Source organism: Rhineura floridana, chromosome 10, assembly GCF_030035675.1.
Source record: "Rhineura floridana isolate rRhiFlo1 chromosome 10, rRhiFlo1.hap2, whole genome shotgun sequence".
In the NCBI taxonomy this organism is placed as follows: domain Eukaryota; kingdom Metazoa; phylum Chordata; class Lepidosauria; order Squamata; family Rhineuridae; genus Rhineura; species Rhineura floridana.
This window is the reverse complement of record NC_084489.1, coordinates 57,368,615-57,396,382: the sequence shown is the minus strand read 5'-3', so window position 1 is coordinate 57,396,382 and position 27,768 is coordinate 57,368,615. Positions and strand designations below refer to the sequence as shown.

The 27,768-nt window shown below is 44.6% G+C and overlaps 1 protein-coding gene across 7 annotated transcripts in view; it reads right to left on the bottom strand.

The window, feature by feature from the left end:
- ABCB1 (ATP binding cassette subfamily B member 1) overlaps positions 1 to 27,768 on the bottom strand; it is a 116,043-nt gene that overhangs the window by 7,301 nt on the left and 80,974 nt on the right. For all 7 annotated transcript variants that reach the window (XM_061585614.1, XM_061585616.1, XM_061585613.1 and 4 more), the window contains 13 exons: positions 27,523 to 27,693; positions 24,331 to 24,492; positions 22,307 to 22,489; positions 21,303 to 21,449; positions 19,805 to 19,906; positions 18,109 to 18,186; positions 17,444 to 17,527; positions 7,113 to 7,316; positions 5,152 to 5,252; positions 4,087 to 4,227; positions 3,004 to 3,160; positions 1,465 to 1,662; positions 81 to 287 (listed from right to left, as the gene is read on the bottom strand). In XM_061585614.1, coding sequence (XP_061441598.1) covers positions 81 to 287; positions 1,465 to 1,662; positions 3,004 to 3,160; positions 4,087 to 4,227; positions 5,152 to 5,252; positions 7,113 to 7,316; positions 17,444 to 17,527; positions 18,109 to 18,186; positions 19,805 to 19,906; positions 21,303 to 21,449; positions 22,307 to 22,489; positions 24,331 to 24,492; positions 27,523 to 27,693 — 1,935 coding nt within the window. The remainder of the gene's footprint in view (positions 1 to 80; positions 288 to 1,464; positions 1,663 to 3,003; positions 3,161 to 4,086; positions 4,228 to 5,151; positions 5,253 to 7,112; positions 7,317 to 17,443; positions 17,528 to 18,108; positions 18,187 to 19,804; positions 19,907 to 21,302; positions 21,450 to 22,306; positions 22,490 to 24,330; positions 24,493 to 27,522; positions 27,694 to 27,768) is intronic.

Sequence of the window (27,768 nt, the reverse complement as noted above, 5' to 3'; positions counted from 1 at the left end):
GTCACATCGATTTTAGGAAAGTTTCCTCAAGAAGAAATGCACCTAGGATTGCAGTGAAGCACATTTGAAAAGGAACTTACATCTGGCAAAGATTCAATGAAGGCGTGTATGTTGGCTGCTTTGGCTGCTTCAACCACCTCATCAAATGACACCGTTCTGCTGTTATCTCCATAGGCGATGTTCTCAGCAATGCTGCGGTCAAATAGGACTGGCTCTTGGGAGACAATTCCAATCTGCGACCGCAGCCACTGGATATTTAACTCCTTTGCATTTTTGCCATCCAGCAGCTAGAAAAGAAGAATAAAGATTTATGAAGCAGGGAAACATGAGCATTTTTGGGGATGGGGGAATAGTACTGTATCAACACTTCTATTATGTATAGTGGACAGCTGATAAACCCTTGAAAAGTATTGTCTGACATCCCAAACACTCTTCATTCAGGTAACATATAAAAACATGTTACGATGCTATGAGAGATAATGTAAGATTTAGACTGCAATACCAACCATATCAACTCAGAGGTAAGTCCTATTGAATCCAGTGGGGCTGACTCCCAGGTAAGTGGGCTTAGGATTGCAGGCTAAGCTTTGAACCAGGAAGGCCCCAGTTTAAATATCAATTTACTACACTGCATTCACTAGGTGGCATTCAGCCACTGATGAGGAAACCTATGGCCCTCCAGATGCTGCTCAACTACATCTTCCATCTTCCCCAACCACGGGCCATGTTGGCTGTGGCTGATGGGAGTTGTGGTCCAACAACTTCTGGAGGGCCACAGATTCCAACATTCTCCTGCCTTATGCAGCCATTCCCTCTCAGGGTCAAACTACATGTGCCATGAGAGTTCTAACAGCAGCCTGGGGAGGTAGAGGTTGGGAGAAACTAAGTGGCTATGCTTGGGGGGGGGAGGAGACTCTTAACTCTTTACTCCCTATCACAAGCCAGATTCAAATAGAGCTGCCTGCAGTGGCCACTTTTTGTAATGGAAAAATATGTCAGGAGCTGCAATCCAAGAATGAAAACAGGTAGGCAGGATATCTATCAAAACGTAGGCTGCATACACACTATACAGTTAAAGCATGTCACTTCCCCCAAAGAATCCTGACAACTGTAGCTTAGGCCTCACAGAGTTACAGTTCCCGGACGAATAACAAACTACAGTTCCCAGGATTCTTTGGGTGAAGTAATGTGCTTTAAGTATGCTATGTTATGTATGTAATGTTGTGTTTGTAACCAACTCTGTCCCATTTGCAAGTTAGGTGCTTTCACCTTGCAGAGCTCCTTGAAAGTTCAGACTAAAACCTAGACAAATTCACTGCCCCACTAACATTGGGGCCACCAGTCTCCACTACAAGTTAGAGTTAAAGGTTCATCCCAAAATGAAAACTACCATGAAATGAAAATTACATAATGTATCACTAGTTGGCATTCATCTTGTATAGAAAACCCAGGCAAATAACTTACCACTTCTCCATTGAGGGGATCATAGAACCTTTCAAGCAACTGGACTAGCGTGCTCTTTCCACAGCCACTGCTTCCTACAAGGGCTAATGTCTGTCCCTTCAGCCCGGCGACATTCAGCCCATGGAGCACTGAGACATCTGGCCGGGTGGGATAGTTGAAGGCCACTTCCTTAAATGCAACATTGCCGCTAAACTTTTCCTGGAATTAAAAGCAGTATTCATCTATTTCAGAAAAATGGCTGAGTGATTGCATGCCAACACATAGTGCATCGGAAATGACATTAAGATCTGGGCAAGGGGGTGGTACAGATGTAACATGGAGGTCTTTGCAACTTTCCTTTGATGTAATGAGAAAGTACAGGTCCATCACTGTATTCTTTACAACTGACAAGATTTTTGAAATTAGAAAACTGAGCATTTTTTGGAAGGGTGGGATTGTGGGCTGGCCTCCTGCATGAAGATTGTGTTTGTGCACAATGATAAACTATGGTTTAGACAGGTGTGGGGAACATGTGTCCCTCCAGATGCTGCTGAACTACAACATCCATCAGCCCCAATCAGCATGGCCAATGACCACAGGTGATAGGAGTTGTAGTTCAGCAACATCCAGAGGGCCAAAGGGTCTCCACCTGTGGTTAGCACTACATGGGTGAGCCTCCTTCAGTGCCTCAGGAAAGTATCAGGTTCACATGCTCTCCCTTTCTCCTGCACAGCTGGGAAGAGGATTTCTGTCAATATTAGTTTTGCCTTCACTAAACCTTGGCTAAGTGTTATGTAAGAACCGGGAATCCTGGTTCACAACAAACTCTGGCTAGTTGCTAAATAAGCCAGCTTCAAACTATGAATTATGGAGCTGACTTGTTTAACTAGCCATTGTTTGTTGTAAACACACATTCCTGGTTTAAAGCAGATATTTGAAGGAGGCAAAATCAAATCTTGGCAGCAGAGGAGGAAGCATGCAACCCTTTTTCAGTTCACAAAGGCTTATTCCCATAGTGCTAACCCATGGTTTAGTGTCACACTTAGCCAGTCTGTCTCAGCTGCTTCCCATGCTTTTTATTACAAGTGCATCCAGACTTCATGCCCCTGTTTTGGGGCTAAAGTGGAAGAATATAAACAGACCAGGTACCTTAAAGAAGGTGCTACACTTAAAGCATAATTCCTGCTGTGCAAGTTACATAGACCACTATGGTACTGCAGGGACCAACACCTGCACTGATGGGCAAGGAAGCAGTATGGTATGAAGTCACAAGTATGTGGAGTCCAATTGACTATGCCTTGGAGGCACACATGTCTCCAAAATGGGCATTAAGAATTGCACGTGCTTCTTTGCTGGACAAAGCATATATATAATTTAAGTGGAGAAGAAAGATGGAAATGTGAGGGGCTACATCGATAGGAATAAAATGAAACAAAATCAAATATCGTAGTTTAGTGGCTCTGGCAATAAATAACTCATATACTTTAAACTCATAAGTTAGCAAACTCAAGTACTGAAAACTTTTCTGGGGTAAAAAATAATGTCCAGGTATCATCTTACAGGCTTCAGTCCTTCATCACTGTAATTGTCTATTAAGGGAACTCTGTTAAACAGCATGAACATCTGAGCTGCAGATATCTTGGCTTTGGCATAGTCTGGTGTAAATGAAGCTGTCTGTCCTACTGCCATGGCACCAAAGACAACACTGGAGATTACCCTAGAAGTACAAACAAACAAAAATGATACAGAATGCTAAAAACCTTGCCGTGCTTCCATTTTCTTAATCATTTGGGCCTCCAAGCAGTCAAGCCTTAGTTTTATTTGCTATGAAACAGCAATAAGAAATAATTGCATGACAACAATGGTTTCAAGGATATCTCTGCACTGACATGGTGCTGAATGCAGAATCATAAGGACAGTTTATTGTGGGCCAGTTCAGATTATCTTCTGTCTTATTAAGGATGTATGCAACAAGGGGAACAATCAGTTGTGCATGCATAAAGTCCTAGATTCAAATCCTGGTATCTCCGCTTAGAAGAATCAAGTAGCAGATTATGTGAAAGGCCTGTGGGAGCCATTGCCAGTTAGAGTAGCCAATATTAGACTAGATCAAGTGGCTAATATGTAGTCTAACAACATCTAGATGGTCACAGCTGCTATCATCTCCGACCATTGGCCATGCTGGCTGGGGTTGATGGGAGTTAGGGCCCAACAACATTGAGAGGGCAACAGGTTGGTCACCTCTGGGCTAATGGACCAATGATCTGACATATGCGTGTGAAATCTAACACGTGGGCCCAAATGACATAGTTGTTTCCCATATTGTTTGTGGAATATCGATCATGCATTTCAGTCCTGGTTTGTTGGATTCTATGTGCATATGTGAATGTTATACCACTTTTGGACAAGCCCAAAAGCAGGACAATTTTGTCTGGAGGAAGGATGCAACAGGAAGACATGAACTCTATCCCATAGCTATAGCTTCTATTTAAGTAGAATTATATGGGCCTGATTCAGCCCATATAAGAACTGATAAACAATTCCAAGCCACTGTCAATCATAAATAAACCTAGACAATACAATAAGCCCATACAATTCAGTAAGACTTGCATGGATTAAAAAGAAAAATGACAGAGATCTTACAAGAAAACAGCCTTATACTCCATGAATTTATTCTCCACAAGGTAGGCACCAAGTTGAAAGCAACCCGCATAGGTAAAGTACATAATTGCTTGAGAAAAGCCAAAAGTCAGTCCGTGGATATGTGCTTTCTGCACAGAATTCCTGTAACAACAAGTGAATAGCGTTCTGTGTTTTTTAAATATATCATTATCATCATCCCCCTTTCCTTCAAAGGAGCCCAAGGTGGCAAACACAATACAATTAAAACTTCTAAAAACAGTTAAAGACTCCTAAAAGCAATCACCCACTCAAAACTAAAAATTTCAGGGTGGCCAGAGACAGGTCTTTCAGCCATCAAATGCCTGGGTAAACTGGAATGTTTTTAAAATTCTCCTAAAAGTTAATAATGAAGGTGACTGATGCACCTCATTAAGGAGAGCATTTCACAAATGGGGAACTACCACCAAGAAGCCCCTGTCGTGGTGGTCAACATAATGTGTACATTAATGTACACACTCCAACTGTCTCAATAAAAAGCGTGGAAATTCCATGTGAGATGCACAGTCCTAGAATATGGAGGAACCACAAGGCCAGCCATATCAAATCCCTGCTGCAGTGCTACCACCCACCTGCTAGTCATACCTCCCATAGATCAAATCATTGGTTGTGGAAAAATACACAGCACAGGTACAGGGATATAGGTATGTTGTACTTCATCTTATGAACTGAATGGCAGGTGGCCTAGGACCCTGAGATTTCGCTCTAGGCAAAACATTTTCTGTCGGATCCTGACTGAAACATAAGTAAAGTAGACCCAATGAATACAATGGGCTTATTCTTAAGTGTGACTAAGACTGCAGTCCTAACCCCATTTACCTGGGAATAAGCCCCACTGAATATAATACGGCTTATTTCTGAGTAGGCATAATTAGGATTGCAGTATAAGTCTGGAGCTAATCCGGAGCCGATTCCCAGGATGTTGCTTTAAAAGTAATTGTCCTTTAAACTAAGAGTTAGATCCAGGCTTACAGTGCAATCCTAACCATGTCTTTTTAAGAGTTGATCAAAAAGTTCAGTTTCTGTCACCTGTATGGCCCTTGCAAATTTTCTCCATACATTTGTTCAAATTTTATTTCCTGAGTGAGGGAAACAACAGTCCGGATATTGCCAATCGCTTCTGTTGCAATCTGTAAGAGAGATAAATTCAGTTGCTACTGGCAAAGCAACTAGTTCCCAGTTATAATTTTCTCTTGGTGAGCAGGACTTGGGGACAGAGCTATGCAGAGTAAACATCACCATGCTCTTATGATGTGGCTCTCCACTGGTGGGAGTCCTAATAGACGGGCTTCAAGGCTCATTGTGGACACCAAAGCAGAACTGGTTCCAGGTACCAGCTACAACCCAGCAAGCTTTTTCATTTAGAGAAAAAACAAGTAAAGGGAGAACATGACAGAAGCGTGTAAAATTAGGCAGGGCATGGAGAAAGTGGAAGGAGAAAAGTTTTTCTCCCTCTCTCATAATGCTATAACTTGGGGACATTCAATGAAGCCGAACGTTGTAAGATTCAGGGTAGACGAAAGAAAGACAAAACACAGAAGAAGCCATGTAATGTGCTCCCCCAAGAGGCAGTGATGGCTGCCAGCTTGGATGTCTTTACAAGAAGTTTTGCTTTGATAATTTTTTTGTAGTAAGTAACATAATAAAACAATAACAAATATTGAAAAATTCATGGAGGACAAGCCTACCAGTGGCTATCAGCCATGGTGGCTATGCTCTCCCTCCATGGTCAGAGGCAGTATGCTTCTGAACACCAGGTGCTGGAAACCACAGGAGGGCAGAGTGCCCTTATGCTCAGGTCCTGCTTTTGCACTTCCCATGGGCATGTGGTTGGTCACAGTGAGAAGAGGATGCTGGACTAGATGGGCCATTGGCCTGATCCAGCAGGCTCTTCTTACGTTCTTAGTTTCCCTCTACTCTGAAAATGACACAATAGTCCCAAGTTAAAGTGCCTGCAGGAGGGAGGGGATGTGGAAATCGCAGGATCCTCTCCCCCTCCCATCACATCCTTTTTGGTTTTCAGCCTCATTAGAGTTAGAGACCAGCTGGCATCATTTCAGCCTCAAATAGAATTAGCAATCTGGAGGATAATGTTGTAAGGAGTCCTCCTCTCATGTTGTGCTAGCAGCATGGGAGGTGCTATACTGCAGCTTCTTTCTGTTCCGTCCGAGTGGGGGTCCTCATGCTGAAGCTCCACCCCAAATAATGCCCCTCCTCCCAGAAGTTGGGGCAACACTAGGATGTGGCAAAGTGGTACTTCACCTCACTGGGTGTGAGAAAGCTCCAGCATAACCTATGGAGGGGGCATCAGTGGTGGCATTAGGTTAGTAAACCAGCAACGGTGAAAGATGTGGGGGGGGAGTTGGAGGAGGTGGGAGGTGATGGAGAGTCGATTGCGAGGAAGAACTTGAAAGGCGAAACCTGGAATGTGTTCTGAAAAATCTCACGGGCATGGTGACCAGCAAAAAAGGGCGGCGCAGGACAAGAACTCATTCAACAAGTACAGCCCGCAGCAAGATGTCATCATGCAACCTTCACCAAACTAATGCCCTCCAGATGTTTTGGATTACAACTTCTATCAGTCCCAGCCAGCCTGGTTGGCAAAGGTTGTCGTAGTGTATTTTTTCATTCCCAAATAGGGGTATTCATGTTTAGGGTTCCAGTCAGTCGGGAGTGCCCTTCTCTAGGATGCTACAAACTATAAGACACTCAGTCAGGCCTATTCAATCTTCCCTCTCACCTAGTTTTCCATTATTCTTTTCCTGGTTATATGCAACATGCCCTGGCTCTCAGAGGCTGCCTAGCAAGACCTTACTGGGCTTTTTTGTGTTTGGGCAAGAAGTGCTTCCTTTCTTAAAAGTATTTTTTCTTCAAGATACCTAGGGGTTCAGGGAAGCAGATGGACATAGTGGCCCTGTTTTGGTTCTAATTCTGTCGGCATTCAACCACCCGAGTTTGTTATTAGATAGAACGATTTAACAGAGACTTACCTTCCCTGCGCTTTCAAGTTCCTTCTTATCTTTCTTGGCATGTCCAGACAACATTCTCATTTCAATGAGTCCTGCTATGGCAATGACTGGCACAATAGCCAAGATGACAAGGGTCAGCTCCCAGCCGTAGACCAATGATATAATAATCCCTGTCCCAAGGTTAGCAATGTTTTGGGCAAGCATACCTAGCCTGGCCCCTGTAGCCTGAAGGAGAGAAAAAACACAAAACATATTAATCATTCAGGATTGTCTCCTAGCATCTATTGTTAATCTAGTTGAATAATTTATCCTAATAACCAGGATGAACAGTAGGTAGTTTTCATCAATGGGAGCTAACAACAAAAGGTGTATTCCTGATATCTGAGCATATCTCTTTGGTTTTTGGAATACAATGCCTGCCAGAGTCTGTGAACATGACACTCCTCAGATAGTGGAATTAGGCAAGGCAGAACAGTTTGGAAGTCATTTTTTCCATTTTTATTTGAGAAGAAGCGGATAGAGAGGGAGAGAGTAGTGCAAATTGGTGCATGCTGAAGATGAAGCATCATTGGGATCAGGAGGCTGTTCCAGAATCTGATACAGGGTTAGCAGATTTGCTGCCTGCAGGAAGAGTGTCTGTTTATTTCCAGTGTGGCCTGCTTGTACATTGAGCCACACACTATATCTCAGCCTAACCTACCTCACAGGGTTGTTGTGAGGATAAAATGGAGATCAGAGGGAAACCATGTATGCTACCTTGAGCTCCTTGGAGAAAAAGCAGGATATGAATGAAGTAAGTAAGTAAGCAAGCAAATAATTACACCACCATCTCTGTAACACTCTGTTAAGATGTCCGGAAGCTTCAGGGGAGCTTATGGACTATGTGTACAGAAAGCTGATCTCCACAGCACAGCTGGCAAGCCATGAGGCTACAGGAGACAGACAGACTGAAGCTTAGCCACTGCAAAACAGTGGAAGATATGGCTCTCTTTTGTGGCCTATTGCCGAAATAAAACACAAACACCATTCATTGGGTTAAATCATGGGCCACTTTATTAAACGGAATCAATTAGAATAATGAACCTGCAGAGGGGAAATCAAGTGCGGGAGCATTCTGATGATCCAGGCAAAGCCTGCTTGCAGCCATAGGGCGACTAAACCTTGCCTGAGCCCGGGGCTGCCCTGTGCCAGACCCCAGCTCAAGCCACACCCTGAAGATGTGTAGGGGGTCCAACCCGCATCACCGCCCCCCAGAGCCGTGAAACTCCGAGCGGATGAGGCACGTTGGCCCCAAAGGCGGCCCGTGTTCTGCCCCCTGGGCCGTACAGCCCTGAGCTGCAGGCCCCCGGACTGCCAATTGCCCCCAAAGGTGCCTAAAGGTGTCACCTAGCTGCCCTTTCCCTTTAAACCTTTTCCCGCACTTCTTTGCCACAAAAGGGGGACAAGCCTCTGCTTAGTCTCCTTTACCCCACACCCGATAAGAATCTCGTGCAGACCCCTCTGCAGGTCCATCTGGAAGATGCCATCGTTGCCCCACGACTGCATGTCCACGCATGCCTACTACTGAGGGCCTTGCCCTCCATGTCTGACCACAGCAGACGACCCAAGGCTACCGAGGCCTCAACTGCATGTCCTCACATGCCTGCCACTGAGGGCCTTGCCCTCCATGTCTGACCACAGCAGACGACCCGAGGCTACCGAGGCCTCAACTGCATGTCCTCACATGCCTGCCACTGAGGGCCTTGCCCTCCATGTCTGACCACAGCAGACGACCCGAGGCTACCGAAGCCTCAACTGCATGTCCTCACATGCCTGCCACTGAGGGCCTTGCCCTCCATGTCTGACCACAGCAGACGAACAGATGCTATTGTGGCCTCAACTGCATGTCCTCACATGTCTTGCCCTTCAGTAACCAAGGTAATTCCCACCCAGGGGAATGACCACCACCTGCAGAACCTTCCGCCCTGAACCCTGCTGGAAAAACATGGGTAGGAGACCATTCCAGTGCATACTCTGTTGACCCAGCCACCAAACTGTGGCCCACCATCCGAGGCCCAGCTGTGAACCAATGTGCGTTTGCGGCCCCAAGGCCAGCCTATGAGATCATGCCATGACTGCAGAGTAGGCTGCGCGTCTGCTCCATCCCCATCCAGCAACCTGCCAAAACAGAAACAATCATGAACAGTTGGGTCGCGGACCTTCAGACTCACCCCCAGGGTGAATGTATTCCATGCGCCCCCTACTTCCACCTCCTAATGGCATGCACCTGCATATACCAAAACCAAATGGACCGTCCCAGGTAGGCAATTCCACTGCCGGGTAGGCAAACCCCATTCCGGAGGAGCATGTCCCTCAAACCCCCATGGGTCTGCTCCCAGGCACTGCGACACTAGACTGAAACTTTATAAGGGAAGATCCCTCCCCCTGAATATCAGGCAACCAGGCCTGTAGCTTCAGGCCAAAAACACTATGACGCCGTCATGGGGAAATGTCCAGTCCAGGGGGAGGGTAAAATAATGTGGACTAACTCTTGCACCCCTGGTCTGCCTGGAAGTCTGACCTGGCCCCCAAACACCCTCGCCCCCCATCCGGAAAGCTCCGAATTAAGTGTGAGGGCCGCTACATGCAACTGCTGAGCTTTGAAGCATGATGGTCTCAGGGCACCTCCCTGATCAACCATCCCTGGCGGGTCAGGTGAACATGGAGGATGAGGATAAGGGGTATGGGGGTGTGCATGGGCCAGCTGGCCAGCACCTGACATATCCCAAGACATCTGAATGGTCCTAAAGGGCCCCTGCCAGCCTACCTTGCGACACACTGACAGACAAGATACACTCCTACCATGTGATGAATTCCAGCACGTGATTCATAGGGATAGGCCACACTTTGCATAGCCCCTGCCAGCCCCTAACTCCCAGGAATCCCCTCCTGCCCTCTGATAGCTGGTGAGCATGCTGGGGCAGCAGATAGGCATATGGCCATCTCTGACTCCCTTCCCCCATCTCCCAGTATGCGGTATGGGACTAGCTGAGTCGGTCCTTCCTCTAACTGAAACACCATTGACGCGCCGCAGGAAAGGAGGGGGCCACCACAGGTTGGCGCACAAGGCAGCCAAAAACTTTGAACTTGTGGTAAGGCTGTGAAATCCCTGTTATGGCACCATCACCCCCACCGTAGAAGGCCCCCAACACCTGAAGGGGAGGAAGCAAACACCTTCCCCAGCCCCTGAAAACTGCAGGATCTTGATCTGCAACAGTTCAAGCTTTTCCAGGGGAGCCTGCAGCCCTGGGTCCAAAAGTCAGTCTTCATACCCTGGAAGGTGAACACTGGGGCAGGATCTTCCCTTTCCCCAGCTGCCAAAGGAACCCCCCAGTTCATAGCTACGCTATAAACTGTGCCATCAGGAAAGTAGTGCCCCACTGCTTCTGAGCCCTCTCGTCTCCAAGAAGGGGCTGAAGTGCTCCATGCAAGAATACAGCAGCCCCTAGGTAATGCTCTGCTGCACAGTTGACTTAATAGGCAAAACTCAGCAGCTCAAAATCCACCGTGTGTAACGGCCGGCAATGCAGGCAGATTAGCTGCCACACTTGCCCATAAGGCATCACTGAGTGACCCCACTTGTATGACAGATGGTGAATCAGGTAGACTTTGCCCACTGCCACTTTGGGCACTATACGGGGGGGGCGCTGAGAGAGCAGAGGTAGGGGATGATGGGAAGGGGCCAATAACCCTGCCCAACTGTATGTCTTCATCAATTGTCCCCTGGACCAGTGCGTCCATAGGATCCGGAAAACCGCATAATAAAGAAAAACCACATCATAAAATGAGTCCCCCCATAACTGGGCAGTCTGCAAGCAAGGTCCATAGCCCTCGAGCGTAGCTGGGAAGGGACACTTTTTCTGAGCAGCCTCTGCTGGGGGCTGCCCTGGCCCCACATATCCTTCTGGCTTGTTGTTGTGCCTTTAATAGCAGGTTCGTATTCAGCAGTTATTAGATGGCATGGAGTTAAGCAATGTCATCTTCTAATGTCTGCAGATCAAATGACCCTTAAAGGCACAGGACTAGAGGCCTGTAAAAAGGTGGGCACCTTATCTACAGACCAGTTTGTAAACTAGCTAAAGTGAAGATGCAAGCAAATGTGCAGCCTGCACGTGATTAATTCCATTATGTTTAAATAATTTACTCAGAGAAATATGAATTGGACCAATTCTATGCATACTTACTTATGAGAAAATCCCCGAGTGTCTCGTTACTTCTTCCCCTGGAAGGGTGCATGTGATTGCACACATACAGCAGAATCCTATGTGTGTTTACTCAGAATATCACAGATTAAATGGGTTTTAGGACAGAGGTTTATGGGACTTAACTGATGGAAAGGTTCATATATTTTTACCTGGGTTTGAAGAATGTATTTGGGGGGGGGGAGAAGCTTAACAGTGAAAAAAGGGGGGATGAGTTCCCTTTGCATTTTGGAGTTGAGGTAGTTTTGGAGGTGAGGTTGCAGCACTAACTGGGGTCCCTACAGGCTCCTGCCGCCTCCCTTCTGTCTCCAGCTGCCCCCCACCCTCCTCAAAAAGCCCCTGCTCTTTGTAATTACATTGCATTGCTCCAATCCAAATGGCCGCTACGTTATGACAGAGCATCTTTCTAGGTTATTCTGCAAAAGAAGTGGCGGCCACAGGCAGCAGGAGGCTGAAATTTAAAGGAGGATTAAATTTAAAAGAGGATTAGACAAATTCATGGAGGACAGGGCTATCAATGGCTACTAGCCATGATGGCTGTGCTCTGCCACCCTAGTCAGAGGCAGTATGCTTCTGAAAACCAGCTGCCAGAAGCCTCAGGAGAGGAGAGTGTTCCTGCACTTGGGTCCTGCTTGCGGGCTTCCCCCAGGCACCTGGTTGGCCACTGTGAGAACAGGATGCTGGACTAGATGGGCCACTGGCCTGATCCAGCGGGTTCTGCTTATGTTCTTAACCCATGGCTGCTAAGCTCTGGAGGAAACCAGGTTAGGGAAGGCTGACTTATAATCATAAGATCACCTAGCTTTTCATTTTCGTAAACTGTTTGATACCTCAGTTTGGTTCTTCAGCTGAATCCCTTTTTAAACAGTATTGTCACCCATTGTATCACATTGATTCACCATTCTGTGCAGTGAATTAAATAGGAATTAAATGATTGACAACAAAAATAAGCAGCTGTTTTTTAAACAAAAACACTCAACTAAATTGTACTGAATGGTTTTGATGTTCAAACAAAAAATCAACCACCTGAATTCCCACTATCCAGGGATCTGCAGTTCTGACTCATTTAAACTTCAGATGCATTTTCCATCTCCACTGCATATTAACATATCCTCCTGCTAGGATACTTTGAAAAACATGGATTAAATGCTAGCTTGCTCTTTATAATTCCATGGGTAGATCAGGATAATGAAGCAGCTGCCTTTTTATGAACAGCCACAGAGAATCAACAGGACTAATCAAGTAGTTTGGGGGCCAAAATCTTTATTAACCTCGTTGCCATGCTTGAAATTCTCACTGATGCACAGGATGGTGCTTTCAAGATAAACCAAGAAGCCAACCAAGTAATTAAAAAGAAGCTGGTAAATGTCCCTGGCTGGCACTCATTGCCTGATTAACAATCAAACAACAAAGCACTAGTTTAGATCTTATTTTACCGAGTGCAAGGGCTGAAAAAAGACCTCTTGATGGTAACTGGGAAGATAAACCAAGAAGCCAACCAAGTAATTAAAAAGAAGCTGGTAAAGGTCCCTGGCAGGCACTCATTGCATGATTAAAAATCAAACAACAAAGCACTAGTTTAGATCTTATTCTACCGAGTGCAACTGAGAAGAATAGCATAAGCAGGCTGATCCTTTCTATGCTACTTAGAAGTAATTCTCCCTGTATTCAGTGGGCCTTATTTATTCTCTAAGTGTGCTTAGGAATGCAACCATAAATCTTCCTTACACCACCTCGCCGCGGCTGAAAGTCCTCCCGCGCCTCGCCGCCGCTGGAAGTCCTCACGTGTCTCGTTGCAGCTGGAAGGCCGGCCCATCGCGGCCAGAAGGCCCCCCGCGTCCCGCCGCCGCCGCTGCCCCCGCAAGGCCGGCTCACCAAAGGCTCCACCGCGGCCGGAAGGCCTCGCCCGCGCCGGGAGGCTCCCCGCGCCGCGCAGCAGCCGCCGCCACAAAGCCTCAGCCGCCAAAGGCCGGCTCACCAAAGGCCCCGCAGCGGCCGGAAGGCCTCGCCCGCGCCGGGAGGCCCCCCGCGCCGCGCAGCAGCCGCCGCCACAAAGCCTCAGCCGCCAAAATTCAAAGGAGGGCGGGAGGCTGGCAGAGCGGCCTTAAATGGCCTTCAGCCGCCCCACCTCCTTCCTGTGTGTCACGATGGTGCGCTGGCGTGCCGCGTGCACGCCCGATGGCGGCCTGAGCTTCGGAAGTGGCCACAAACTCGCCCCTTTGCCCGGAAGTACCGGGCACGGAACGGGATTCTGCTCTCTACGACAGTCAATGGGGAGTCTGGTAAGGTCAAACAAAAAGGAAGGCAGATGTTTATATCCTCCAACTGAGTTGCTAAAGATCAAGCCTTACTAGAAGTTCCAACCCCTTGCTTGGCCCCTAACATCAAATGCATGCAAGGGGTGCTAATGGTCATTCGGCGCTAAGAGAAAGGCACTTAGCACATGCTCAGAGGCACCTTCTCCTTTCTTATGTTTCACATGTTCCAGGCTTTCACAACTATAACCCAAGTTTCCCAAAGACATTAGCCTCTACATTAAAGATAAGGAATGTGTATAATTCTTAAGTATAGAAATGTTTTGTTTTCAGACAAGACTAAAAGCCCTACAGCAGTACAAAGTTATCAAAGGAACAGGTTACAGACTTACCAACTTTTTTTTCCTTAGCCAGAGGACACATTTTCAAGGCTAATCTCCAAAGTTTTTGTTTTGGCTGATTTGAGCTTCACTGAAGTTTCCTCAGCAATGGTGTTGTCAGATGAGGTAAATTAGCCAAGGGTCTCTCTGGATCCTAGTGTGGGTGAGCTTTATGCCTTTATCCTCTACTGCAGTTCTAGCCTGATTCAGGTTCCCTATATCTGCAGTTTGCATTACAAAAAAGGTCCTACTTGTTTCAATGCAATCCTGATTCAGATCAGCTCCCTGCCTGCATACACTGGCAAGTTGTTGGGGGAAACCCTGCACTCCAGGGCAGAACTACACAGTGATGATCACTTGTAATCTGGGCAGAGTTGTGTGTTGTCTTCTAGTGTTCAGGCATTCCCATCTTTATGTAAGAGCATAAGAACATGAGACGAGCCTGCTGGATCAGGCCAACTGGCCCATCTAGGCCAGCATCCTGTTCTCACAGTGGTCAACCAGATGCCTATGAACAGTCTGCAAGTAGGACCCGAGTGCAAGAGCATTTTTCCCTTCTACGGTTTCCAGCAACTGGCATTCAGAAACATGCTGCCTCTGACTGTGTAAGCCAATGTAAAAAGACTGAGAGATTCCCTCAAGTAATCTATACCCTCAAAGTGTCATTTCAAAGACCATGGAGTCCAAGACCATAGTCAGATGGGGAGATTTAAGTTCATGCTCAGAATCTCACAACTTTGATTCTAAAGTCTTCAATGCCCATCACAAGACACGTGCTCGGGGTGGGAAGGAAAGTAAGCTAAACATACTGACTTCAGAACAGATGAGCCCAATAAGATCTTGTGTAACCTAGCCCTCAGTTCTCCTTGTGTAAGGTTTTCAGTTCAATTGCATTGTAATTAAGATTATTCTACTCAAATCTGTGCCACCTGATAGCTCAGTCTAAGGCCTCACAAACAGAACATCAATATTCTGAAACTTAAAGAGTGTAAACGTATTAGTCACCAGAACAAAGCATTTCCATTAGCCGCACCTGCAGTGGGACTGGACTGATCTACTGATCAGTTGCAAAATCTCTTTGAAGCTGATTTAAAAAAAAAAAAAGCACTCAAGCTGCTCCCACCAGGTTTTACAGTAAAAAAGGGGTGGGGTTTGACTAGAGTCATGTGTCCCCTTTTTCACAAGAGAGAGGTGGAGATGCACTGGAGCCGACAAAACACTGAGTGTGTTTCTACCCTTCTCTAGCCATTCAGATTTAGAAATGCTTCTTAATTATCTTTTAATGAGTTCCTTAATTTGATCAAGCTAAGCAGAAGGTACCTGGATGAGAAAATAATAGGATGAGCCTTAAAGCTTGAGAACAGGAAAGCATCTTAAACATTTTGGCTTTTGCCAGAATATTAAAAAATCTTTTCCAGTTTTCTAGTTTTTACTTCAATAGTAAGTAAAAAGCAGCAAGGAGAGTTGCCTTCAAGATCAACGGGAGGTACCTATTTTTGGATCCACAAAGATTGGTTGGTATGCTATAGTACAGATGGTAACAATCCATAACACTACTGTAAATGACTGCAGCTTTGGGGATATTATAGGTTATCACAATAATGAATGACTTTGTTAGTGGTGTGGTGATAAATATTGAAATGTAGGAGCTCATCATGAGAACCCCCATAGCCACACCCCCAAGGAGAGCCCACAGGCACCCCAGCTATGTTGATAAATATATATCCCAAAGTCAGAGCTTGGAAAAGTTACTTTTTTGAACTACAACTCCCATCAGTCCACTCCAGTGGCCATGCTGGCTGGGGCTGATGGGAGTTGTAATTTAAAAAAGTAACTTTTCCAAGCTCTGCCCAAAGTGCAACTCTATAGTGTGGTGTAGTGGTTAAGGTGTTGGACTATGACCTCGGAGACCAGGGTTTGAATCCCCACATAGCCATGAAGCTCACTGGGTGACCTTGGGCCAATCACTGCCTCTCAGCCTCATGAAAACCCTATTCATAGAGTTGCCATAAGTCGGAATCGACTTGAAGGCAGTACATACATGGCATAATACTCAATTTATTAGGATCAGCCGACAGTCATAGAATAGTGAGCTGGCAAGAGTTGGTGCAGTAGTTGGGCAGACTTGACTTCACATCCCTGATCAGCCACATTTACTGGATAACCTTGAGTCAATCCCTGCCTGAGCCTAGCCTACCAAACAAAGGAATCATGTGCCAAACCAGATCTGTCCTCCAACTCCCTAAGCATACACCATTGGCAAAGGCAGCTTTAGGAGAGGACATAATCGCTACTGCTATGACAAAGTATCAGAGCTGTGTCTTCCCATGCTCCTGCTCTACTGCACCACTAGTGGCAAGGGACAAAAGGCACACGTGCTTCTTATTCCCTGTTCTCTGCAACTCATTACGTCATCCCAGGGTGAGCTACATTACCGTAGGAAATGGGAACAGGTTGTGAAATTTCTGTTATGATGCAGAGAAGGACAAGAATAGGAAACTTCTCTAAACAGCTAAAGCTATTAATTATTTCCTATAACCACTCCGTATCCCAATTCACATGCAATGCCAAGCTAAACCATGGTTTAGTACAGTGGTTCCCAACCTGGGGGCCGGGACCCCCAGGGGGGCCGCGAAGTAATCCAGAGGGGGCCGTGAACAGTAAAGAAATGAATTATCCATTAATTTTTTAAAAAAGTCTTCACTCCTTCTACACTGTCTGCTTTCCACTGCCGCTACAGATAACACCTCCCCCTTGCTCCAAACGAGAGGGGAGGCCTTTTGCTGAAGCGCCAGAGTATTTTTCAGGCGCAGTAAGGGCAGGCATCTGCCTATAAAATACAAGGCAGATGCCAAAGGAGGCTGAGGGTGGAGCTACCAGGAAGAAGAGGGGATTACTATCACTGATTCCTGTCTCCTTGCACTGCCGCTACTGGCAACGCCCTTGCTTAGAATGAGAGGAGAGGGCTTCTTGTGAGCAAAAAGAAGCAAACCTGCAAAGAGAGGCTGCTTTCCCTCTTCCTTCCTGGCAGCCAGCCTGCCTCCCTGGGGGGAGGGGGGTCACAATTTGTTTTCAGCTTATAAAGGGGGTCCCGTGCTCATAAAGGTTGGGAACCACTGGTTTAGTATAAGCATGTGGGCTCCCAAAAAGAAAAGATCAGCCAAGGTTTGTTCTTGGTTTACAATTCATGGTTTGTTTAGAGGAGGCAAACCATGAATCTGGATTCAGATGGCATACTAAGCCAAATGATGGCTTAGCTCACAGCACCACAACAGGACTGGAGGAGGAGCAAAGTGAAAACTATCTCCTCTCCAGGAGCCCATACATTCATACATTCATGAGAAGCCATGGTTTGATTTAGGGTTACATGAGTGAGTATCAAGTATGGAACTCGTATGTGACTGAATAGCTTATAGCACATCTAGAACTGTGAAAAAGGTGACAACTCAAGTAGGGGACAGTTTAATATTACTTACGCCTTTTACTTCAGAAGCATCATGAGCAAGCCTTGTAGTCAATACTCCAGTACTGTTTTTAGGGTCATCAAACCAACCAATGTCCTGTAACACATAACACATTTTAAGATACAAACACAATATTGGCCACAACAGCATTACAAATCCTATTTTTGCTGTTGAGATTTAGAGGACAAGATATCATTAATTAGGATAATTATTTATTTGTGTAGCAGTTGTAGAGTTGCAGCCTTGTACCTAATTATTAATTCCTAAATACCGTTGAAGTCAAAGGTAAATAGATGGGATCCATCATGGTCTTGTGGGTTCTGAGCCCAAAAGTTTCTCAACATAGAGGCTGGGATTCCAACAACTAATTCAGCATTTTCATGAATGTATTTTTTCTCTTTGAACAACTCTCCATGTCATAAAGACTATTTACTTTTGACACTTTCAAAAGTGATTTACCATTGTGGCATTGAGGAGAGGTACTGTTCAAGGAACACAAACCAGCCTCCTTCTAGATGCAAGGAACTAGTCAGGTGATCCTTTTGGATACAGGCTGTAGATTATTGTTTATTGTATGTTGAGGGGGGGATAGATACAGGTGAATATTATAACTCATCCATTGGTCTAGCATCAGATAAAAACTGAAATAAGAAGGCAAACAAATCTCTTCCTAATACCTGTCTAAGTATGGCTTTGAATCCCATGTAGCGAATCTTCATTGTAAGGATCTCTCCAGCTCTGCCAAAGGTAAAACCCTGAAAGAGAAGGGTTTCTGTATAATTGGAAGCAGCAAGTTCAAACCAGAAGCAAAGAACTTAGCCACCTTACATCCTATATGACAGAAAAAGGAGGAGGGGAGAAAACTCTCATCCTGCCAGGGAACCAATCAGTTTGGTGTTTGGCTCCCTCCACCTTCTGTCTATTCTCCTCCCATCCAATTCCTGAAGTAGAAGCAACTGAGCACCCCACTAGTGGGCAAAAATGTCTGAGCTCAGGGATGGGTGAATATGTCCATTTCTCTCAGTCTCTCATTTCCCCCCTCATCTTCAGTTCACTTCTCCTTATTTCCAAATCCATTTGCGATTTCTTTTTAAAGTCCTCATAAAAATTCCTCAGCATTTTAGGACAAATTTCTCCTAAGATACACATTTTTGTATGCAATTTTGCTTAATATACACATTTTTGCAAAGCCGTTTCCCCTAATAAAATGTGGTTTTGTATGTTATTGTCACCAATATATGATTTATACGCACACTTTATCCTGGTAAATGCAGTTTTGTACACACTGCTTGGCTGGAGAACTGCACTGCAAAATTTAGAGACATTTTGAAGAAGAGCTATGTTTCTGTTCACATATTGTTTTAGAAAGTGTGAATGAGTGAAGTTCCCCTTTAAATGTGAACTGCATTGAATTCCTCCCCTATCCCTAACCATTGGCCTAAACTACTAGATGCTTTATGGCTCAGTAGACATTGCTTTCTCATCACTGGAAATAAATCACAAAATTGTATAATATGGGCAGAAGAATTCAAACCAACAAGTTGTACTGACATGGCAGCCAAGCACAATGTTTTCCAGAACCAAAGCACCTATTGTCCTTGAGCCACACAAGCATTGCCCCAGGTTATCATAATACTGCAAGAATATTTTTCCAGTGATGAATTTGATACAAAACTCAAATCAGTGGCTTTGGTTTGAAATGCTGCAAGTATATTTTTTAAAGATTATTTAATTTTTGGTGTGTGTTTTGTCGCTTGTTGTTTGCCACCCTGGGCTCTTTCTGGGAAGAGAGGCGGCATATAAAACAAACAAACAAATAAATAAATGGGCTTCATTCTGAATTCAGAATAGGTGTTCTGTGTTCAAGGTCTAAAGAGAATTTTTCTGTGTATTGTGGTAAAACTGTCAAGCCAATGAATTAAGATGAAAGATCAACTTGCAAAGACAAAGGCTTCTGACATAAGTATATCTGATATCAAAATAAATTGGTAAAAATGTAGACATGGGTATTTTAATGGATGTATTACGCTGAGCACAGCTGAAGTATTGTTGCATTCAAATACTTTGCCCCATTTGCAGCTTTGCATTTTCAACAACAAAGCAATATTCTGCATGTCTGCCAATTCAAATTTGCAACAGTGAAGGTCTTGTGAAATTAAAAGATGTCTGATATCATTTTGCTATAAAGCACAACAAGCAACTATATAAACTTACTAGAATTAAGCACAGCATGTTGGACCTTCTTCAAAAAGTAGTCTAAATTCTTTGGATTAAAAGTAATACTTTTCATTTGTTACAAAAATAAACAAGAATTCTTCATTCCTTTAAGTTTCAGGATACCCAAAATAATAAAAATAGAACAATGCAACCTACCTGAAGAAAAAAAGTTATGAAGGAGAGGATCCCAAGTCCCAAGAATAGTAATGAATACATATCGCTCTTTTCTCGTATAATGTCGTGACTTAGTGCAAAAATCTACAGAAATAGTAATCTAAATGTTAATTGTATTTCATTAGCCTATGTCTAAAAACCTTGCTTACTTGTACTGAAATCCATTCTCTTAAGCATAAAATGTTCAATATACAGAGGAAAATCATCCATATGGTTAAATAAATGGACTACTGCTTATCAGCTATTCATTAACCAGTACTAAACAGTAACCTAAAATACAATATTCTGGGTAGATTTTGCTCATTTATTCTTTCCACTGTATTGGCATGTCCCTACCGAGGCTATGTAATGTTGCAAGAGAGACATATGTTGAAAAGATATGACTAAAAGACATTCACTGATGTTCCCAAAAGGATACTTCCTGTTATTGGCTGCAGTCCAGATGGCCATTTGGGGAACCATATGACTGAGTATTTGTGGCTTCAAAGTCGTGTTTCCTTTTACTTTAGAGTCTAACAGCAGCCATGTGCAAAGACTGCCAAGACACTTTGAAACCTGGGTAGTTAAGAGCAGGTTCCAATGCTGATCAAGAAACTGGGTTTGTCTGTGTGAGCGCAAAGGCCAAATCTCAGCTCACTTAAGGAAGAGCAGGAACATCTGGTCTGTAAATGTCTTTAACACACATGTTTTTCTATACTGACTTGGTGGGGGGAGGGCTGTTATGGCCAAAAGGAAATTTAGAAATATTTCTATAAATATGAATAAATTCAAAAATGTAGAAACAATCTGTTCAGAGGTAATACAGGAGTAATATGGAACCCAAATGGGAGCAAAAAAGTGCCTAACAGCAGCCAGTACATCTTGTATTTTGTGAAAGTAATCACCAACTAGGGATCAGCATACCTGTCAATTTTTGTTCTCATTTGTCATTTTTTTCAAATCCATACTTTATCCTAGTACACTGTTCTTCAACCTTGGGTCCCCAGACGTTGTTGGACTACAACTCCCATTATCCTTGGCCACCGGCTACGCTGGCTGGGGTTGATGGGAGTTGTAGTCCAACAACATCTGGGGACCCAAAGTTGAAGAACAGTGTCCTAGTATATGCAATCCACCCTATTATATGCAGTAAATGCATTTTTGTACACATTACTTGTCTGGAAAACTGTATTGCAAAATTCAGAGAAGTGTGAATTTCAAAATATGGCTGTGGTTCTGTTCTTGTATCATTTCGGAAAGTGCAAGTTAGGTAGGTTCTTCCTTGGATGTCAACTAAATTGAAATCTGCTATCCCTATCACCAACTAGCATTCAACTAGGGGCAGCTGCTATAGAAGAACTGCCCCTTAATCTTCTCCTGCACAAATCCGAGCTTCTCCATCCAAATTCTTTATTTAAGGATCAGTTTTGACCTGAAAGTATCCTTCATTTAAATGTTGCCTTGGAATGGATGTCAGAGACAGAACTTAATATATACTCACCCCTATGATTTCTGAGAATATTACTGCAAATGCAGGCTGCAAACCTCCATTGATGAGTGCAGCAAGTGTTCCCACCAAAAGGTAAGGCCATTCAGACAGATTCAGCTTCATAATCTTCACAAATGAAACTGGGGGCAAATTTTCATTCTAGAATATAGGAAAATGTTTCATGCAGTGCTCTCTGCCTCTTTCTGGCTTTCATTCATAAATACTTTCATTTTCTCAGCACAGTGTTATAACAGTACAGACCTGAGTACTATAACAACATTTCTCAACGCAGTGTTGATTTAGAAAACTCCCAAGGATTTGTTTGTTCCCAGCAGACCTTTGCCTGCTCTGTCACAGTCTCTCCACGGTATCAGGAAGAAGTTATTCTCATCAGCTGTCCTTGACCTGCATACTGAACATGGGACTTTCTGCACACAAAGCCTGTGCTCTAGCATAGGATTATGGCCCTCCCTTACAGGAGGAAGAATCAACTGTAGGACCAAAATAGTTCATGAAAGACTTTGTAATGGGTCTTCAATAAGGCAGGACTCAAAAGTGGAGAGAGGAAGAGCTTTTAACTGAGAGTGGTCACACACTTTACATACCATTTTGTTTGCCATTGCACCTGTTTCCTTCAGCAAACTTGTACAGTACGGCCTACAGACACATATCCTTCAAAACCCATGTTCACACACTGGGGAGCCCCTGCACAATCAAGGCTGCCAGGCATATTCACAGCAAACTCTATTGCAACAGGGGGCACTCTAATGGAGAGGGAGGCTACTGGGGTTGCAGGAAAGCAGGAAACTCAACTACAAGACCTGAAAACCAAAGGGGTCATCAGCAGAAGAACTTGCACAGAAGAACGTAATACAAGAACAGGAAAAGTATAAAAGGGAAGAAAATAAGACCAGCCAGGAAGGGAAATGCAGACCTGCAAACAAGTCTAGGCACTTGTCTTAGTATAGGAACAAAAAATAATTAGTGTTGTTGCCATTTAAAGCCAAGACACTTACAGGTTGAACCGTTTGGACCTCAAGGTCTTCATCCTGTGCTTCTGACTTTTTGAAGCTCCTGCGAGTCAAACGTCTTTGCAATCCATTCGCTAAGGAGTCCTTTGATGCTTCTTTCAGTGCACTTTTTTCAATGCTGAGCTCATTTTCATCTGGCTCTTCTGAATGAACCTCAGTTTCAATTGACTGAAATAAAGGAATAGAAGTTTTGAAAGAGATTTGGATCTTCAAACGCTTGTGTGAAATGTTTATAAAACTTTATGCATAGTGTTTAGAACCGAAAACTATAAAACCTCAACATTAAAAGTCACTTGGGCATGCACCAAGCCTATTTGATAAAAGGCACAGTTGTCCAATTTAGTCAGCGAGATAAATCTTCACTTGCCGTACTTCCAGAGGCTCAGGGCAGGTAACAAAATTGTACAACAACAACAATACACCAATGAATATTTTTTTTAAAGAGTAAAACACATTTAATTATAGAGAGTCATAACAAAAAACCCTTACGACAGGGATGGGGAATGTGCTGTTTGTACTATAACTCCAGTTATTTCAGACTGCTTGCCATGTTGGCTGGGGCCAGTGGGAGTTAGGAGTCCAACAACCAACTGAAGGACCACAGGTTCCTCATCTCTGCCTTGTGGGTATTTCTCACATGACATTTTTTCCTGCATGGATAGGTCAATGACTGTTCATCACAGTATACACTATCATGCCACATGGACAAAACACCCACATACTTAGCACCCAGCAACATAAATACTTAGCATGGAAAGGCACAAAGGAGAAGGGAAGGGAAGGGTTGGGCCACCAACCCTGTTTGTTCACACAGCCCAGAGCAGAACGAGGATGCTACACAGACAGGAATATCACGAGATCTTTATTTAGGCTTGCATTGTTCCCATCAAATATAGCTAATACCACCAATTGTGCTGTAATTGTAATATGTTTTCCCACAGTCCTTGTACGTTCTAAGAAAATTCCCTGCCCAAAACTTTGAATTTAAGGATAATCCCACCAAAGACGTAGAAATGTACCTAGTGCATCACTGCCCCTCCAGCATGTCTTATTTAGGATCATTTTTATGTGATGGAGAATGCTTGTCATTGAAAAGGTAGGATGTAAGTGTACACTTCTATCATGTCCCCTCTTACCTTTTCTCTAAACTAAAACTCTGAATAATGTATGAACTGCATCAGATTCTGCAAATCACCTTGCAAAACTGCATCATTCTGTCACTGACTGACTGAAGTAAATGTATGGTAAAATAAATGATGGCATTTTATTGGTTTCCAGACTTGCAGGGTACAGAAAGCTTCTAAAGAATTAAATATTTAAAAGTCACAAAACACCCTCAGCAGGGAGAGAAAAAGCACTGTGCATGTTGCCAGTGGTGTATGTGTGCACGATGCTCAAGCAATCACAGTTAAAACAGATATACTAGCTGTTGCAGGGGGTGATGGGAATCACACTTCCCTAGAGACAAAATTTAACATTTTGAATGCGGGGAACATGCAAAGGAAATGTTTCCTCAAGGAAATCCTTGCAACAGCTGAGTAATAGCCACGTGTTTATTGTGAAAAACAAGATGGTGTTAAAAAGGGCCAAAGGAAGAGTAATATGGCTCTTACTGTCCTAATTAATTAAATTGTTCTTATTTTAGAAAACTGTCTTGGCAGAATGAATCTTTGAAATTCTTCTTCACAGATGCTCAGAATTCACTTTTCTATTTTTCTGCACCAGTCACATGCCTCTCCCCCACCCCCTGATTTATTTGTCTCCTACTGTTCTCACAGTGACTTGTTCATTCCTTTACTGTTCAGGTAGTGACAGAATGATGCACGTTTGCAAAGTGATCCAAAGAATCAAACACAATATATAACACTGTTCAGATATGAAAAGGTGTTGCAGTAGCAATTGCTAAAGGAGTTTGGTGGAGCTGGGCAGTGGGGACGTAAAACTTGTATGAAATAAGAAACAAGTTCAAGGTGCTAGAAGGGGAGAAAAGAGAGCAAACGAACCAATACCTGCATATTAACAAGTTTGAAATATACTCCTTTCTTTTCCATAAGTTCATTATGAGTCCCTTGCTCTGTGATGACACCATCTTCGAAAGCAGCTATGAGGTTTGCATTTCGGACCGTGGACAACCGATGGGCTATTATGATGGTTGTGCGACCTTCCCTTGCCTAAAAAGACACATATGGATTCAATTAAAATGAAAAAATGGAAATGGACTGCCTTCAAGTCGATTCTGAGTTATGACGACCTTACAAATAGGGTTTTCATGGTAAACGGTATTCAGAGGTGGTTTTACCATTGCCCTCCTCTGAGGCTGAGAGGCAGTGACTGGCCCAAGGTCACCCAGTGAGCTTCGTGGCTGTGTGGGGATTCAAACCCTGGTCTCTCAGGTCGTAGTCCAGCACCTTAACCACTACACCACAATAGTCACATGTTTATAAGCTCTTGCCTCACATTTTGCAACTTTAATCTACTTTGGATAGGAGCATAGGAAGCTGTCTTATACAGAATCAGATCATTGGTCCATTTAGCTCATAAGAACATAACAACATAAGAAGAGTCTGCTGGATCAGGCCAATTGGCCCATCTAGTCCAGCATCCTGTTCTCACAGTGGCCAGCAAAATGCCTATGGGAAGTCCACAAACAGGACCTGAACTCAAGAGCACTTTCTCCTCTTGCAGTTTCCAGCAACTGGTATTTGGAAGCATACTGCCGCCAACCGTGCAAGGAGTGCACAACCATCATGGTTAGTAGTGATTGATAGCCTTATCCTCCAAGAATTCATTTAATCCTCTTTTAAAGTCACTGCCTCTTGTAGGACCAAATTCCATAGTTTAACTACACACTGTGTGAATCAGAACTTTCTTTTGCCTGTCTTGAATTTTCCAACATTCAGCTACATTGGATGTCCACAATGCTCAGTCTTGGTTATGCAGCCTAGCAGTGGTTCTCTAAGATTTCGGGTGGGTTTCCCTCCCAGCCTTAACTGGAGATGCCAGGGACAGAAGGACAGCTGGGGGGAAAGGGGATGGCAGAGAGAGAGATAAAAGGGGTGCCCCACTCACTTTTGACTCTGGCCCCATGCACAGCCAGCATGAAGTCCCCAGCAGATTAACCTGGAGGAAACGTGGACCTTAGCAGGGAAAGGGTTCCCCACCCCTGGTCTACACTGTCTGGTTGTGGTTCTCCAGGCTTTCAGGCAGGAGTCATTCCCAGCCCTGTGGGGTTGAACCCAATACCTTTTGCATGCAAAGCTTGTGCTCTTACCACAGAGCCGTGGCTCTTCAGTTTTTAAGGGTCTCACGCACAGTCATGCCTTCTGCTCTGTAACCTCTTCCAATTTATTAACAAAGGGAAGGTTCTCTGTATATGTTCAGAGATGCACCATCGCTTGCATTTCTGTCTGATGTGATGTGGCATTAAAAACACTTGCAGCAAACTTTTCTAGGATGCAAAGCATCTTTTCAAGATTTATGTCTCTATTGGCCTCAACACTAACTTGGCGAGAGTGCATTATTTCCCCAAGGCCAGTCAGAGTGTGGCACGGCCAGTAGGGGAGCTGAACCTGGCTCTTCCACAAGGCAATTCAGCAGTACCCTTCACTACATTGAACCTATTGAACCTGAATTCTTCCCTGGTTCTGGTTCAGGGGAGCTGGAGCTGAAAGGAGGGCTAGAAAAGCATTGCAGCTGGCCAGCTCTCACAGTCTTTTTTTTTTTTTTTGGTAAGCGCACTATTTAGCACTCATCTTTTGGCATATCACTATCATGTTAATTAATCTTTAATTTGGGTTAAAATTAACCATCTACAGCAGCCCTGGCAGAGTAACTAATTAACCAGGTATTGAACCAGCTCTCCTCTTCTGCAACCCACATCTCCCCGAGAGAATGAAATCTACCCTCCCTTTTACCTTTCAGCCCTTAAAAGAAATTGGGTATAGAGGCTTTCCAGAATCAGCTCCTGGACTGCTTTACAATATCTGTAGGAATCTGTAAGAATTCTTTTTATTGTGCACCTGCTCTGTTTTTGGATGACAACCCATCCTTCAGCCCAATAAATATTCTTGATTTAACTGTCAATTTATTAATTTTCTCTTCTGAATTGAAAGAGAAGAGGACAAAAATCTTTATGAAGGGCTTCCTTTAAAACCACATGCTGGATTTGCTTTTGAAAGCCATTTACTCATATTTGGCTGCAGCCAAAAAAGTGCCCTGGACAAATGGAAAGGTCCTTCCTCTCATTTGAGGCAGCCCCCTGAATTCTGCTGGTTCCCTCTTCCTACTTCAGTCCACTGCAAACCATCCCAGCATCCCAGTCCTTTCTTGAAGGTTCCCTGACCCTCCAACTGGACTAGCACAGATGCTTGAAGTGAAGCAGCAAATGGTGCCCCCCTCCAAATCAAGGTGCATAGTAATACCCAAGGTTGGTTAAATTGGCACCAGAGGCAGAAAACCTCAGAAGTGCCTCCCTGTTTCCCTGGCAGTAAAAATGCAACAACAGTTGTTGAATAACTAATACTTTGCTGCCCTTTCATGTCAGTGGGGAGGAGGACGCAGGAAAGACCCCTTAGTGGTTCCACCAGGACCAGCACCAGGTATGCCAGGGCCCTTGGACACCACCGTGCCCTGGGCCCCAGTACCCACCCGCACGCTCCACCTACCTTTCCCTTGAAGTTAATACTAGCTGCATGCCTGCCACCAATCAAGATGGTGGCCGAGGCTTCCTGAAGGGGCTGATGCCTCTGCCGCCATCTTGGTTGATACCATGCATGCGCGCTACGTGAGTGCAGGCCTGCCATCAACCAAGATGGCAGCAGAGGCTTCAGCCCCTTAGGGAAGCCTCGGCTGCCATCTTGGTTGATGGCAGGCATGCGCCCGTGGTGCAGCCAGTATTTACTTCAAAGGAAAGGTAGGAGGGGTGTGCAGGCAGGCGTCGCAGGCCTGCACTGTAGTAGGGGGATGCCTGGGAGCTACCTGTCTGCAATCCGTGGCAGGGTCAGGAGCCGATGCTGCAATGGATTGCAGAAGGGAGCTTTACCCACCCAGCCTAAGGAGGGGCCCTTCAGGGGTCCTTGGCCAGGGTCTTGCCTGGCTGCCCTCTGGTGCTGGCCCTGGGTTCCACTCTCATAATGCAACCTATTATTCATTTGCTTTGTAAACAGTTTTCTATTATATAAGATTTTTAGAGGAGGACAGACCTTGTCCAGTGCTGCCTGAACCACAGATTCACTTTCAGTATCCAAAGCTGATGTAGCTTCATCCAGCAAGAGGATCTTGGGATTCCGGACAAGGGCTCGGGCAATTGCTATCCTTTGCTTCTGTCCTCCGCTTAGCTGGGCCCCTCTGTCTCCAACCACAGTTTCAAACTTCTACAAGACACAAAAAAGACATTTTCTTTTTACAACTCAGAACCAATAAATGTAGTTGGCAAGGGTAGCTTCACA